At 38.7% G+C, this 15,552-nt stretch overlaps 2 protein-coding genes across 12 annotated transcripts in view; one reads left to right on the plus strand and one right to left on the minus strand.

The window, feature by feature from the left end:
• The first annotated feature begins 492 nt into the window (after positions 1-492).
• Positions 493-15,522, plus strand: drc1 (dynein regulatory complex subunit 1 homolog (Chlamydomonas)). Of its 3 annotated transcripts, none has more exons than XM_031875448.1 (16): positions 493-686; positions 886-1,012; positions 1,404-1,531; positions 1,710-1,893; positions 2,051-2,188; positions 2,837-2,923; positions 3,079-3,201; positions 3,404-3,531; positions 3,637-3,771; positions 3,864-4,296; positions 5,003-5,092; positions 5,181-5,285; positions 5,377-5,522; positions 5,706-5,855; positions 5,954-6,053; positions 6,614-15,522. In XM_031875448.1, exons 1-15 carry the CDS (start codon positions 577-579, stop codon positions 6,051-6,053), a joined length of 2,184 nt encoding a protein of 727 aa, XP_031731308.1. In that variant the 5' UTR covers positions 493-576; the 3' UTR covers positions 6,614-15,522. The 3 variants fall into 3 exon arrangements, with proteins under 3 accessions (XP_031731308.1, XP_031731309.1, XP_031731307.1); XM_031875449.1 differs by having other exon boundaries at positions 11,023-15,522; XM_031875447.1 differs by lacking the exon at positions 6,614-15,522 and having other exon boundaries at positions 5,706-6,045.
• Positions 7,051-15,552, minus strand: part of otofa (otoferlin a) — a 67,660-nt gene continuing 59,158 nt past the window's right edge. For 3 of the 9 annotated variants that reach the window (XM_031875439.1, XM_031875441.1, XM_031875436.1), the window contains exons 44-48: positions 15,349-15,447; positions 12,911-13,152; positions 12,628-12,806; positions 12,110-12,210; positions 7,051-10,589 (exon numbers count right to left, since the gene is read on the minus strand). In XM_031875439.1, coding sequence (XP_031731299.1) covers positions 10,409-10,589; positions 12,110-12,210; positions 12,628-12,806; positions 12,911-13,152; positions 15,349-15,447 — 802 coding nt within the window. In that variant the 3' untranslated portion in view covers positions 7,051-10,408. Of the gene's footprint in view, positions 10,590-11,527; positions 11,716-12,109; positions 12,211-12,627; positions 12,807-12,910; positions 13,153-15,348; positions 15,448-15,552 lie in introns of all 9 variants that reach the window. The other 6 variants (XM_031875445.1, XM_031875437.1, XM_031875444.1 and 3 more) reach the window with 5 other exon arrangements.

The following is a 15,552-nucleotide window of genomic DNA, read 5'->3' on the forward strand; positions in this document are numbered from 1 at the left end:
TAATTTCCTGGAAGTGCTCACCATCTTGGCACAAAGGACAGACAAACATCATGCCCTGTGTTGTTTGATTCTTTGTGATAATCCACATATTCAAAATCGAATCAATGTGATGCATAGTCCCTGTTGTGTCTCTATTCTGTATTGGTGTATCAGCATCTGCTAGTGGACGTCCAAGCTTTGTCTCATGAGCTTCTTGGGGCCACAGAATTATTGTTTCTTCATTTGTACTTTTGGAATTTTATTACTTTTTTATTTAAGATATAAAGCAAATAAAAAAAAATGTTAATACACTTTGTAGACAAAAACTACCTACATGCTGAATGAAAACCTGCAAGGCTCAGAGCCAGAGAGCGTTGAAAGTGAAACATAAAGAAAATAATTTCTAAATATGCAGTATGTTGTTATTTTTGTTGTTTTTTTGTGTACATGATCTTGAAGTTTAAATCTTACGAGGGACACTTGAAGGCAGCACGCGTCACTCTGCACTGTCACCATACCAACGTTTACCAAACAGACTGCGGCGACACAGACCTGTTACTTTGTTATCTCCACGATCATTACAATATTTAACAGTTTATGCCAATAACGTCCATACAGCAGACTCTTAATATAGAAGAAGTTGATAAGGATCAAGAAGAGGAGTCTGAACCTTCTGTGTTGTCCGAAAATCAAGAGGCTAAGAACACGTAAGTGTGCTAGTTAACGTTTAACGTTACCGTAAATACCGTGAAAAAGTATTAATCCTATTGTAATGTTGGTTGTCTTGCAGCATGGATTATTTGTTATGGTAATAGTTATAATAATAATATCATGTGGGTTAGTAATATTCAGAGACTGCAGTTTTAATCTATTTTTTACATCATTTCGTTTACATACAACCTTCAGGGTCTCCACACAGGATATTGAAGTAAACCCCACTATGGAGGCCCGCGAGGAGCTCGATGAGGAGCTCGATGAGGAGCCAGCCTCGGAGAGCCAGCCTCCAGAGGAGGAGGTTGAGGAAAGTGAAAAGGTTTGTTTAGTTTCCAAATCCTTTTGTGGCTAAAGTAATGCCGAATTGTAATATTATGGCTAATTGTTTGGATTAAACTAAGCTAATATAGGCAAATTGTAAATATGAAATATATATATGTGTGTGTGTGTGTGTGTGTGTGTGTGTGTGTGTGTGTGTGTGTGTGTGTGTGTGTGTGTGGGTGCTCGCTGCCACAATTTGAGCAAGCTCCTGTTGCATTTTAGTTCACTTAATTTGACATTACAAGGGCGGTGATATCAAGTGATATTAAGTTATGTATTTTTCAAAATTAGCTACTGGTTATATTATTGTTAATATAGTGACCTACTATTTTACTTGAGAGCAATTTCCTGCCATGTACTCAGAAAGAAACTGTCCTTTTTTGTGTTAGCTAATCACTCCTCAGAGGATGATCAACATGCAGAGAGATTTGATGACATTAGTAACCAACATCCAAGTTGCAGCTGACGCCAAAGAGTCCATGCGAAGGACAGAGTTAGAGGAAGCTCGGAGAATTAGGTAATTTCATTTAATTCACCATTGTTTCTTTTACTACCATACCTAAACCAACACCATATAAACATACATTTAAAAAAACAAAGGGGTAATCTGACTTTCTATACATCGTCCACACCATCCTTACCCTTTTGTCTTTCTTTCCTCCTGTTTTTCATCATGTTTGTCCATCTTGGTCCAGGTTGGAGCGGCTGGAGAATGAAGTCAAATCCAGTCAGGAGATATTCCAGGAGATCACCAGAGGCTGGTCGATAGCCAAGCAGAAGGTGATCCCTCAGGATCTCCAGGAGGCCCTGAACAACCAGCAGCAGTTATGTGCTGCTATCATAGAAGACAATAAAAAACTTATAAAAGACCTGCAACAGGTACGCCTATCTATCTATCTATCTATCTATCTATCTATCTATCTATCTATCTATCTATCTATCTATCTATCTATATATCTATATATCTATCTATATATCTTCGTAGCTAGTGGCCTTGTCCATTCATAAGTTAATTTCCTGTGTGTTGTCTGAACAGGAGATGAAAGTTGGAGATGATCGTTTTGTTAAGGACTTGAGGAAGCAGGAAGAGGAGCTAGACCTGATGATAGAGATGATGAAGAACCAGATCAAAACCCTGACAAAGGCCTACAGGGAGGAGCTGGCCCAGATTTCGGTGGGACCCAGATCTCAGTCAAGAAGCAGCTTTAAATAATTTATAGATTGCATTTTAATCTACAAAGGGTAATCAGATGCGTCAGTGAGCGACAGGGAATTCATTTATTGTCTTGATTCAATTTGCACGATTGTTTTATCTTTCTGGCTAGCATGGCTCTATGAATGACAAGGATCCCCTTCAGTACCACCATGAGGTTCACATTGTGATTTTGAGTAAAATGTCTCAACAAAATTTTGATGGATTTCCATGAAATTTAGTACAGAAGCACTCATGTCTCCCTCATGATTTTTTTGTAATAACTTTGGTGATCTTCTGACTTTCGATCTAGCATCATCAGATACAAATTTTATATTCTTCCAGCACTTGGTTTATGACCAAATACCTGCAAAACTGACGTTTCTATCAGCCTCAGATGTGCTTTGTGTTTAGAATGTTAGCATGCTTGCTAACGTGCAGAATTAAGATGGTGAACATGATAAACATTAAAGTGCCTAACCTCAGCTTGTTAGCCTAGTGAGCATGTTATCATGTTAAAGTTAGCAGTTAGCTCAAAGCACCGCTGTGCTGCTACCATGGTTGTCCACTCTTTTTAGTCTTGTTTATGCCAATGTTGTCATTCCCACTAATGGTTGCCCTTGTATGTAGAGAGTTTATCAGCTGGAAAGTGAAGTCTTACTTACAAAAGACAAGACTGAATGGGAACAACGCATTATGGAACTTTGTGAGGAAGAGGTCAGGAGAACTAAAATAAACCACACACACACACACACACACACACAGCTACACATGCATACTCAACCTTCAGTCTGCTTTCATCTTCATTCATATCTTATATCTAACATACAGTATATCAACTCTGTATCTAATGATATCTTATCTATTTCTAGCTGGGGAGGTCAATGGAGTGGATGAAAAAAGTGGAGGAGTATGATGCAAAAGTTCAAAATCACACGTTGGAGACCATTGACAACAATGGCTATTTTCAGCAAAAATGGAATATGAGCTGTCAGGTTTGTACAAATATCAAGATGGACACCAATAGCTTATCCTTTGAATGAAACTTTTGTGATCAGCCTCAGAAACCAATAATATAGTATATAGAAGTAGTGATTGTGATTACATTGCCAAGAAGAAACGTTTCAACTGGGTTACCATTTGACATACAAAAGCCCAGTATTTGAGTGCCCTAACATTCCAGTTTTGCCTCTGCAGGTTCTGGAGAGACACCATCAACACAAAAAGGCCAGCCAAATAATCACGGCTCTAAAACTAATGAAGCCAACAGTTGAGGTACCAGTACAGAGATTAAATCTGAACCGTATGAAGAAAAGGGCCATCAGGTAGTTGATTTTTCTCATGCACGTATGTACGCATGCCTGCACACACACGTACACACTGGTATATCTAATTCACTCTCTGTTTGTTCTGCTGGTTTTGTGTTTCAGACTGGACATAGAGATTAGAAACCTTCGTACTAAGTCTTCCAGTGAGAACAAACAGTTTACAAAAAAGAGCCAGCATTTGCCTGAGGAATACAAACACAAAATCCAGCAATACGAACACATTCAGAAGAATATCAAGTAAGTCATAATCATCCTGTTTTAAGTAACACTGACATGCTGTGGGACAGAATTTCTTCTCTTTTCTTTACACCTCCATCCACTTCATGCAGGCACTTTGCAGATGCTGATGCCAGACAATTTGAGGAGATGTGGCTTATGATTGATGCGGAGGTGAAGCAACTAGTGGAGAGGGTTTTGGTCATCGACTCGCTGATCTGCAAGGAGCACCTTGGTTTAGCCTGGGAGCGAACTCCCCTGGAATTCATGGAGCTCTCTGGTCCCATCCAGCCTCAGAAACAGGCCAGGATGCCTGCCCGCCAGACTGTCTCCCAGCTGTTTCACGCCGGGCAGAATTTACAGTGTAGTCAGAGGATGATGGATCTCTCAGTTGGGCCTAGGCCGGAGACTGACACTGAGAGCATGGATAAGGAAATGCACAAGGAAGGGAAAACGGTGCAGAGTGAGAGTGGTGCAGAGGTGGAGGAAGGGAAGCAGTCTTTGGAGACACTGAAAAAAGTGATGGAGCTGCTGTGTGATGAGGCGGTGAGAAACAAGTTCATTGTTAATGTTTATCACTGGAAGAGTTGATTAAGCAGATGTGTGTACAGAAGCGGACAAGAAGTTGACACAAGTCTTTTTTTTCAAATGATAAATATATTTACATCAAAACAATGAGTAATAACATGTCTTTAAGCATACAATATATTAAAGGAAATCTACATTTTAGGAGATACACTTTAGTTAAATAAATATAAGATAAAAAAGATCAATAACACTCTCTTGTCCGTCCTTTAAATGGTTTAAGTCTCTTCTAGTCACACTGAGACAAGACACCATGAAGTCATTTCCAAGAAAAGTCTGGTACATAACCCCATAACACAACATGCTGATTTTACACTTTGATTCGTGTATGGCTAATACAAATATGTTATGTGTTCATTTGTGGGCTTTACATGTTCTGATGGCTGGGTTTTGTTACCTTTGGCCCAGTCTTTATGCTAAGCTAAGCTGCTGCTGGCTGTAGCTTCATATATGCCATACAGAAGAGAATCAATCATCTAACCTAACTCTCAGCCAAATAACAAATAAGTATTTCCTAAAATGTTGAACTATTAAATGATAGGTTTAAAAACAGGGGCCTGTGTGAATTTTGGAACAGGTTTTGGTTGTTCTAGTAACTCTATTCAATCATCTATGACATTATGTGACAAGCATCTTCAACCAAAAGTGTCCCTTCCTTCTGTCTCAGGGCTTCCTGATGGAGGATAAACTCCTAAACCTACTGGCTCCTCTGGAGAAGGAAGAACAGACTGTTGTGAAGCTGGGCTCTCTGCTTTGCGTGAGTTCATGTAGTGTAATGCATCAGTGTACTGTTGGACTGTATGGATCAAATACTGAACAACCTGCCATCTTGCCTTCTCTTCCAGTCTTTTGGCATGGAAGAGGAGGATGTGCCCAAGTTGGCTGAATTCTTATTAAAGTACAAACATCAGCAGAGAGAAGAGACTGAGGTCAGGAGGGGCAGAGATCAGGTTTGCTGTGGATTAATGCTTGTGGAAAATATAGCCTTGAGTCTTTGACATACAAGAGGATTGTAATTAGTACTATTTTGTCTGCCTGCAGGATGTTTGTGTTGAGTCGGGTGAATCCAGTAACAAGGAAGAGGATTTGGAGACCAAGGCTATGACTCATTTGACCTCTGAATTCATCAATCCTAACCATATTCTGCCTGCTCTAAAGAGTTTCCTCGAGCAGCACATGAGGTCCAGGTAAGCACTAATTTAAACTACTTATTCATGAGCAATAGATTACTCTCAATCATTACTGTATCTCCACACCAACAGAGGCTGTATTAGGGTTGTCAATTGTACTGTCTGTGAGATTTGAACATGAAATTATGACACCACAGTCTTTCTCTATGTGATGCTTATGTTTTTCTGGTGCTTTCTAAGGGAGAGCTCAGCGAGCCAAAATCATAGTTTTCATGTAGAGGCCTGGAATACTTCAGAGAATGAAGCCTACTGGGAGAATATGGGCAATATAATCTCTGAAGACAAAGTGAAACTCTGGGACGCCACAGAGAACACACTACAGCAGTACCTGTCAGTAACACCCATGCACACACACACGCACGCATACGCATGCACGCACAATGCAAACACCCTCTGTACTCACTTGTTTTGTGTTTTTTTGTTTCCAGGGCCGTCCTGACAGAGATCTCTGAGCTCGTCCCTGAGACTCAGAGTCTGGAGCAGGAGAACACAGAGCTGCGGATGTTGCTGCAACAGTCTTTGAACTGAGTATGTGTGTGTTCATGTTCATGTATCTGTTATAGTTTTCTTGTATATGTCACATTGTTTTCCAGGTATTCAATTAGTGTGAGGATTGAAGAACTTTCCTAGCTATAGTATGGGAAAAAGTAAAAAAGCAGTAAGGTACTATAAAGCGAGATGCATAATATCATAATGTAATGTAGTGTTTTTTATAATTATACACCTTGTATTCGGCAAAATGATTAATTGCTTAGTCTATTGACTAACTAAATTATGTAAAGTAAGTAAATAAGATTTGAAAATGCTTTCCTTTGCCACATTCGAGTAGCTAATTGAATAATTTTGGTCGAGCAAAACAAGCAAATGTGGAAACCTGTTATGTACATTTTTCTGGCATGTTATAGTACAAAAAGATCAATGAATTAATCAAGACAATAATTGGCAGATAAAACAATAAGGAAAAATAATAGTTAGTGTCAGCCCTAGTGTATTCAAATAATCCAATCTATACATTATATCGGGCAGAAATGAATGCCTCTCCTCATCACTCCAAGATCATTCATCTGACATCTTTGATTCTCTTACAGGTTAGATGCCGTAATCCAAACTCAACTTGGAATCAGCAGAACTGGGACAGTGTGAGGAATCTTTAGAGGATGTGTAAAAGGATTTATATTCACTGTAAAATAATAGATAATGGAGAGGTTGCAGTTTTTATTTTTACAGTCTTATAAAAAACAAATAATTGTAACAAGTAACTCCAATATTGGTAAGAACAGTTCAAATGGGATACAAAGTGGATACAAAATAGTACAATACGGTGGTTTTATCCAGCAGTGTTGAACAGCTTATGGCTGAGCTCTGAGGGGAAAGAGTAGAAGAGCAGAGCCAGGAAAAGCAGACCCAGCACAGCAGCCAGCAGCACCGCACAGCGAAGCCTGTACTGCCTCCAGGCCAGGATACACATCGTCCTCACTGGGCTCAGTAGCCATGACATGCTGGTACTGGGACGACTGCACAGAGAGATTCTGAGATTAAACAGCACTCATCTTCATTCATTATTTCCATGCAAAGTTCTGGAGAATATGTCACAGGGGTGGAAGCGTTATTAGGAATCCCACTGCTTTTCTTGGCGAGACCGGACCTGCGTAGCATTCAAACTCAAGGATTGGCCAGGCGTCCATGCTCACCGAGGTACCGGTAATTTGATTTTTTCAGGTCCTATGTCCTTCTCAATGGCCTATCATACCCTAACTCCTCAAGATCAATGCCTAGTCCTAACCAATCATCTCTGCCTCAACCAGCCACGCAGAGTAGGTCTCTAGCCAAGAACAGTAGTGGGCTAAATAATTACGCTGGTGGAAGTAGGATATTACGAACACTTTCATTACTATAACAAAGTCATTATAAACTCCCACTAAGTCCGCAAATCCTAACAACGATCAAGTACCAGTCGGTGTAACGTAATTTCAGGGACAGTGGCAGAGCACCACCATGAAACTAGTTATCTAAGATGTGATTCTCAACCTGACAGAGGCTTGTTAAGGGGTGCATTGTGAGGCAGTAGTCGAGTAGTGTGTTAAATGTAAATGAGGTGAAGCACAGATGATTAAAATTTAATTTAACTATAGTATAGTAAATGGTATTTATGACTTATTTATGTCACATTATACAATTACTTTTTTAGTACTTTTAATTACATTCGATACTATGACATTTATTTAGAATATACTATAACTTTTTTAATTACATGTCTGACATATTATAGTCTGAGTTAATATTCCGACTTTTGAAGACCTTTTTAATTGCATACTATACTATGACTTATTTTGAATTAATTACATTTTTATAGCATACTATACATCTTTTTATTACATATTTTGACATACTATACTGTGTACTATGTTATTAAATTCTCACATTACATTTTAATGGAATACTATAGTATGCCGTTTTGTGAAAGGTTTTTATGACTATACTATGACTTTGACTGACATATCATACTATAATTTTTAAGGAATTTTAATGACACACTAGACTAATTTTCAACCATAATACAATATTTTTCTCACTTTTTTCCAACATACTATACTATGACTTTTGTCATTTGACTATATTATCACACTTTTTGACATCCTATACTACGTCTTTTTTCAACATAATGTACATAATGTGACAAACTATATTTTGTTTTTTTTATGACATAATATACTAGCCCCCTCCTCCCTTATCACACTGAGTACTATTCTGACATTATTTTAATAATTTTATCTATGACATACTATACTAAGCCAGTTTTATTATGACATTTTATTTCATACTGTAAAATTACTTTTTATTACATTTTCATTGACATTTTATGACATGCACATTGTCTTTATATCACATTTAGTTTCATGAGGTATGCTTTTTTTGATGACATACTGTTACGACTCTTTTTGACATACTTTATGCCATTTTTGACATTTTTATAATATATTCTATGCTATTTGCAAAATTATTTTGCTATGGCTTTTTAGGAATGTTTTATGACGTACACTATAATTTTTTTATTTTTATGAAACACTATACTATGATGTTTTGTGATATATATATAACCTTTTCCTGACATACTGTACTATGACTTTTTTAAGAACGTTTTTATGGCGTACTATCCTACATGCCATGCAACCTGTAGCTTTCTACCAGTTGTCATTACTAAACTGACAGACACTTGTTGGGGGGCGCAGTTTGATACAGTATCGAATAAGTGTAATAAATGTAAGCTATGTTATATTCAGGGCAATCGGAATCTTGTCAATGTAATTCAGTTTATTTCAAATTGCCAAAAGAGACAAAAAATAAATATCGGACACATTTCACCAGATATACAAACACAAATTGTAAAAACAGGCAAGTTTAGTGCAATCAATAACTCTGTAATCAGTGACAGACAGAATTACAAACAAAGACTTCAACACAAATGAGGTCAGGCGCAGGCAAATTTGAAAGGGGGATTAAGAGACACTGCAAACAATGCCATCCGATATGGAGCCAGAGTTTAGAGAATCAACCCCAGACCCCCTTTTTACCACTTCACTCAAGTGCACTTAAATATTATTCCCATGAAATCATCTTTACATTATCTGTAAAGTCAAAAATAGGAAGGTTGATGATTTGGAGAGACAGTCATGCCAACACACATGACCTCTGTGGTCAATTATTACAATGATGCATGCATATGGACAATATGGTAGAAAACAGTAGTAATCTTTTAAGTATTTGTTGCTTTTAAGTTTAAACTAGACTAACATTTAGTTTTATTCTCTTTTTTAATAATTATTTGCAAATACTATTTGACCCGTCTGGCTTGTTTGCTTAGATCCAAGAGATTTAACATTGAAGTGGAAGTTAACCCTGTCAAATCCCTTTTGGAGTCATCTTGTTCTATGTCTCATTGGATTTAATTAGGAAAATAGACATCTATATTTTTGTTTCTACATTATTATTATTATTATTAGTGAAGTGTGCAAAGACTGCAAAACCTATAATAGTTTAAAAACATTATAACACTTTGCTTTAATCCCCCCTACTCAGCATTTATAAGCAGTATAAGTGTTTATTAATGTATTTGTCAACAACTATAACTCCTCCTGTGGGCACCCATAAGGAGGATGTTGTATAAACAGATAATAAATGATAATATAGTAAAATACAGATGTAATAATATAAAATGTCTTCACAGGAGAACCTAGAATTGTTGACAATAACTGTACATTAATAACACTTTAATGTCCTTATTTCTGCTCATAGTGTGTTATACAGTTAACCCTTTATTAAATGTGAATATAGTGCTTATAAATGCTAAAAATAGGGTTTAAAGCAAAGCGTTATCAAACATAATGTTCGTTTGTTGACTATTAACTTAAAACAACAGCAGACATTGTAGCAGTAATGGGATTAAGATTCAACAGCATCACTTGAAATAAATGTCCATGCAATCTGATTAAAAGTTGAATAAACAGATAAAGACACATTCATTGTCATGTAACATTGCTTGAAAAGAAGAAGGATATCCTGGGTTACAACACTTTGAGAAAATGATTGCTTTTTAGTCAGGAGTTCAGATACTGAGCATTCATTTCTTTAGGCTTGCTGCAGGTTGGATGGAGGATTAGACAGTTAGTGTTTCTCATGACTTGGAGGAAAAAGTAATTTTGGGTGGTTTCAGCCTCTCTCCATACAGCGAAGAAAATAATGTAATCGTACTTCCAAAGCGCTTTCTCCTCCCTGTGCCTCCCTTCCTGTGGGTGAGACTCCTCGTACTCTCCTTTTGGTTTGCGCCCACCAGCTCCCCCATCTATCCGGCTGGCCACCCCCCTCCCAGTCCTCCCAGCAGCCTCTTAGGCCCCAAGCAGCTTCTTGACAAGGTAGCCCGGCATGCTGTAGAGGAAGAGGCCCAGCATGATGAGCAGCAGTAGGGCAAGCACTATCTTGATGATCAGCCACTTGTAGCGGTTGCACACCAGGTAGCGGATGGCTTTCAGTGGGCTCAGGAACCACAGGAAGGTAGTGTCAGGGCGGCTAGAGGGATGGAGATTTTAGGAAGAGGAAAGTAAAGAATTTGGTGAAGGTGGATGGAGGAAGGAGTTAATGAAGGGTGAGTGAGGGGAGAGAGAAATGGGATGAAACATGGGTAAAAGAGAAAGCTGGCATTAGTGTTGCATCTATTTGGATGTGTTTTTTTACAACAGCATGCTCACATTTCTAATAATATGTTGATAAAAATGGATGGATGACTGACCAACAACTCCAAACACTGATGTTTCTCCAGTCTTTTTTATAACCAGACAACCATTGGTACCTCTGAGGGGTTTGATGCTTTCATTGTCAATACTATAATTGTATTTTAGTTTAATTCAACTCCTGATTGTATTCATATTCAGGATATGATACAGAACACTTGAAACAGTTATTCATATTCTTGTGTGATTATTATATTATTCTCTTTTTTTAGGTGCAGTTTTCCTGAACACATAACAAAAGAAAACCAAAGAAACATAGCTGCCTCTTGTCAGCTTAAGTCATTAACTCAAGAGTATTGTGTTATGTTGTCAATGCACATCAACCATGGTCGTGACAACTTGCAAGCTGGAAACATGTGAATCTTTCCCACCTCTACCATCCATCCTATTTGCTGAATATGTATATGAGGCATTTGGTGGCTGCCTGGCTCTCCAAGGCCTAAAAAAACGTCCCTGTGTGTTTCTATACCGAACAGTTGGTCGATTAAGACGTGTAATGGCACTTGGTGGCAAAAGACACTGGCTTGAGCAAATATTTGAGACAATATACAGCAAAAAAGAGACTATTCTATAGCTGAGACAACAGAGGAGTAAACAAGAGAAAACAAAGAAACTGAGTTTTGGCAGGACAGGAGAAGAGGAGCTGGGACACGAAAATCCAGGATGCAAAGGGTCTAAATAGAGAAGCAAAGACAGAGAGGAGGGGGCGGAGGCTACCAGCGCATCAGGCCCCCAGCATCTTCTTGACCAGGTAGCCAGGGAGTGAGTAGAGGAAGACGCCCAGCATGAGCAGCAGCAGTATCAGCCCCAGGACCTTGAGGATCAGCCAGCGGTAGTTGTGCCAGATGAAGTAACGAATGGACTTCAGGGGGCCCAGAAACCAAATAAGGCTGGTGTCCGGGCGACTTTGCGGAAGGAGGTAGAGAGAGGGAGGAAAGAAGGAAGGAAGGAAGGAATGTAGATGGAGGCAAAAACGGGAAGAAATGGTAAGGAGAAAGGGGGAGTCGCACGCAGAAAGGAGGGGAGAGACAGAGGGAGACAGTTGAAGAGATGGTAGGAGGAGAAACTGCCTTTTGACTACTGTGCAAAAAGCCCAAATCACGTTTATCAAATATGAAGTCCTGATTTATTGTGATTTATAACATTTGATTCACTGCTTTTTGCACTGTGATGTTTTTCTTAAGGAGATTTAAGGGACCGCACCATACAACCATCCTCAAATTTGAATAGTGAAAAAGGTGTGTGTGTGTGTTTGTGAGTTTTAAATCCATATATTTTGAATAAACGTCAATATCTTACTTTGGTTTCTCCAGTGGATCAGGCTCATTTCGTCCGAGCCCTACAGGACTTTTCTCCGCCTCCTCTGCTGTCACCAGATGAAGCTCAGCTTCTACCTTACCCTGCAATGACAACATGACAATGCGATATATCCAAATTAATCAATCAGCTAGATGTCTTGAGTATACAAATACTTTCGATCTGGTTCTCTGTTCTGTCTGTATAGATGAACGGAGAGGTTTCCAATCTTCTTGGGACCCACCACCAGTTTATTGAACATAGTGTTTTCTTGGAAAGGTTTAGACATACACTTTCCTGTATTTTGTACTTTAATGTTATTGCTTTTATTGCTCTTTGTTTACTTGCATTCTTCTTTATAATGTTGAATTCAATTCAGATTTTACTCCGTTGGGGGTGGCTTTCTAGCTGCTGTTTTGAAATTATTTTTTAAGTAATTTCAAGATGATGATTTCACATGTGGTGCCAAACTGCAGTTGTGACTTTGGTCATGCTGCTGTGCTCTGTATTTCACAACTCACCGTTAGCTCCATCTCATCGTTCTCATCGCGGGCTACAAACGGCCACCAGCCCTTGACCCTCTTTTGTTTGAAGATGGAAATAGTGGGCAGCTCCTGCTCGTTTCGGATCATACCAAGGGAACACTGCTTGGCTGTCTTGGCGCCACGAGGGAACCGGTTCAGGTCCAACTCAATCGCACCTGCGAGTGGTGATAGTCAAAGACAAAAAGGATGGTGACACTTCAGCATTTTTGTTGTGGAACATCAGATGGAAAGTTCTGTAATTGTTCCCATCAGGCCTCACCCAGGAAGTCATCAGCAGAGAAGTGGTCGGCGTCCCAGACCTGCAGCGTGAGACGAGGAGGGATCTTGTATTCAGTCTCATCCCAGGAGAACATAGACTCTTTCTTAGAGATTACAATCTTCTCCTCAGCCATGAGGTAATCGAAGGGAAAGACGAAGCGCCAGTTGAAGTTGCCTTCACCAGTCAGGGAGTGATAGTGCACATCTGTGTCCTGCTTGTCCTCCTGCTGCCCTTTCAGCCATCTGCAGGAAGTACGATAGAGCAAAGTTAGGTTGACCTACAGGATCATGGTTTGGATGAGTGGATAGATGTTTGATTTTGTCAGTCATGCACTTCTAAGTTATATTAAGAAGGGAATTGCAATTGTCTGTCAGTTACTGAATATTCATTTTGTTGATTTAAACAAGAGCATAGGACAGGTTAAATGTACCAGTGTGCCAACAAGAGAGATGATGCTAATAGGACATAATCAAAACACATAATGTGGCTCCCCAAAAGCAAATCAGATTGTGTGTGAGATAATGACAAAAAAGTTGAATGATACATAAAACCTGATTTGATGTTGGAGCTTCACACTATTTTCAAAGCCATGCATACACAAAGCTTGCAAAAATGCCATTAGTGAAATTTTCCTGAAATGTTCCTTAAAAAACTAAAACTTTCATCTTCAGTGTCTGGATTCAGATAGCAGAGGATCAAAGGCTATGAGGTCAGTCTCTGCTGACTGGAGCTCTTTCATTAACAGTAGAGTGAGACTGGCTTTATTAGTGAGGAGGAACAGGAGGGAAGCTGTACTCTCAGTTCTCAAAACCAAAAACATCTCAGTGAATAGTAGAAAAATGTGAAGGCAAGTGCTGTGATTTGGTAATTGAGATGCACTGGCATACATTAGACTGGGGTTAATGTGAGAAAGTGTTGGGTTGTTGCTTGGCTACAAAAGACACAAGGTCACTAAAACATGCCTGCTCCATGTGACCCAACAACTGAATTATAACCACTGAATCACAATGTTGGATCCATCTGGAACAACCCCATCTTCCCTTCTTTACTGTCAATGCAGACAGTTTGGTCAGCAACTAACTTTCTACAACACTGCATAAATACTCTTATTATCCTCCATGTATTTAGGGTTGTTTGAGGATGGCACCCAGTTTGTTATAGTGCAGTCCTGTGGTGATACATCTATGGGTGGCACCAAGTCAGCTGACGGGAAAATTAGTTTTGTTCAGATGCAGGATTTTGGAGGCTCCGCAAAACACTGACATAACTTTAAACAGGAGTTTAAGTTAATATCCTTTTAGAGATTTCACAAGTAACGACAATAAAACCTCAATTACAATGAAGTCATTAATAATGGCTGCATTGCATTTAGGTGTCAGTTCTTTAAACTGGTTTTATTGTGCATTCTGTACTGACATCGCCTACTGGGACAATTGAGACATTATTTATGTTATTAGTTACCCCATTGCTCTATTATTCGTCGATGGTCACATTATACTGCAAGCCTGTGAACATTTGCTGCGTCTTCCATTCACTTTAATGGCGGTTCATATGATAAATGAATTAAGGCATACATTCCCTATTTATTTTTTGGGGGTTCAATGTGATGCAAATTCATTGGACAGAAGACTAATGTAACTGCACCTTAGAAAGGGTCCACATCGGAGCTCTGTCGTACTGCCATGCATATTCTTTACTGATATACATGCAACAAGCTCCAAACACCATCAAATTGAAATCACAAATATCTTTACTTCAAGTAAAATCAATAATACAGGACCAAACCTTAAACAAGCTTGACTTTGGAAATAGTAGTTTGACAAAATATAAAATGATTGTTTAATGAAATAAAATAGTAGTTTGACAATAAATAATGAAAATGATAGTTTAACAAAAAAGGGAAACAAGTAGGTTAACGAAATGTTAGTTTGACAAAGTAAAAGGTTTGACCAAAAAAATGGTAGTTTAAGGAAATAAAATAGAAGTTTTACAATAAAGGAAATTGTACTGTAGTTTAACAAAATAAAATAAAATCGCAGTGTAACAAAAAAGAAAATGGTAGTTTGACAAAAAACAACAACCTGTAGTTAGTCATGATAATGTCAGTTGATTATGTTCAAAAATATCAATTTCTCTTACACTTGAACCACTTTATGTATGTATTTATTTCAATCTCAGCATATCTGTGGATTATTTTGGCATATATACGACTATGATCATGATTGTACTCAGCAAGTTGTTTATGTGGTTTGATCCTGACTGAACTCATTTTTCATTTGGCAATAGTTTTGAGCGTGCTATTTGGAGAGTTTAAGACAAGCAAGGTTACGTGCTGGATGGAGGGTTGAGGCAGGAAGTGAGAAAGGGAAGAAATAAATGAGTCCAGGAGGAAGGAAGGGAGGTATTGTACGAGCCATGCGATGGAATCGCGTGTTTACCCCCTGACATAGATGTCAGACATCTTCTCTCCTGTCATGAAACCATCGTCCTCTAGAATTACGTCATCAGTGTTCCAAATAACAACACGAAGCTCAAAGCTAGACAGCAGCAGAGCATTGACCAGAGGAGAGAGAGAGGACGACAGACAGACAGACAGGAGACACACCACAAACACAAACAACACAAAAACGCACAGAAAAAAA

Source organism: Anarrhichthys ocellatus, unplaced genomic scaffold (genome assembly GCF_004355925.1).
Source record: "Anarrhichthys ocellatus isolate YVR2014 unplaced genomic scaffold, GSC_Weel_1.0 scaffold91, whole genome shotgun sequence".
NCBI classification, from domain to species: domain Eukaryota; kingdom Metazoa; phylum Chordata; class Actinopteri; order Perciformes; family Anarhichadidae; genus Anarrhichthys; species Anarrhichthys ocellatus.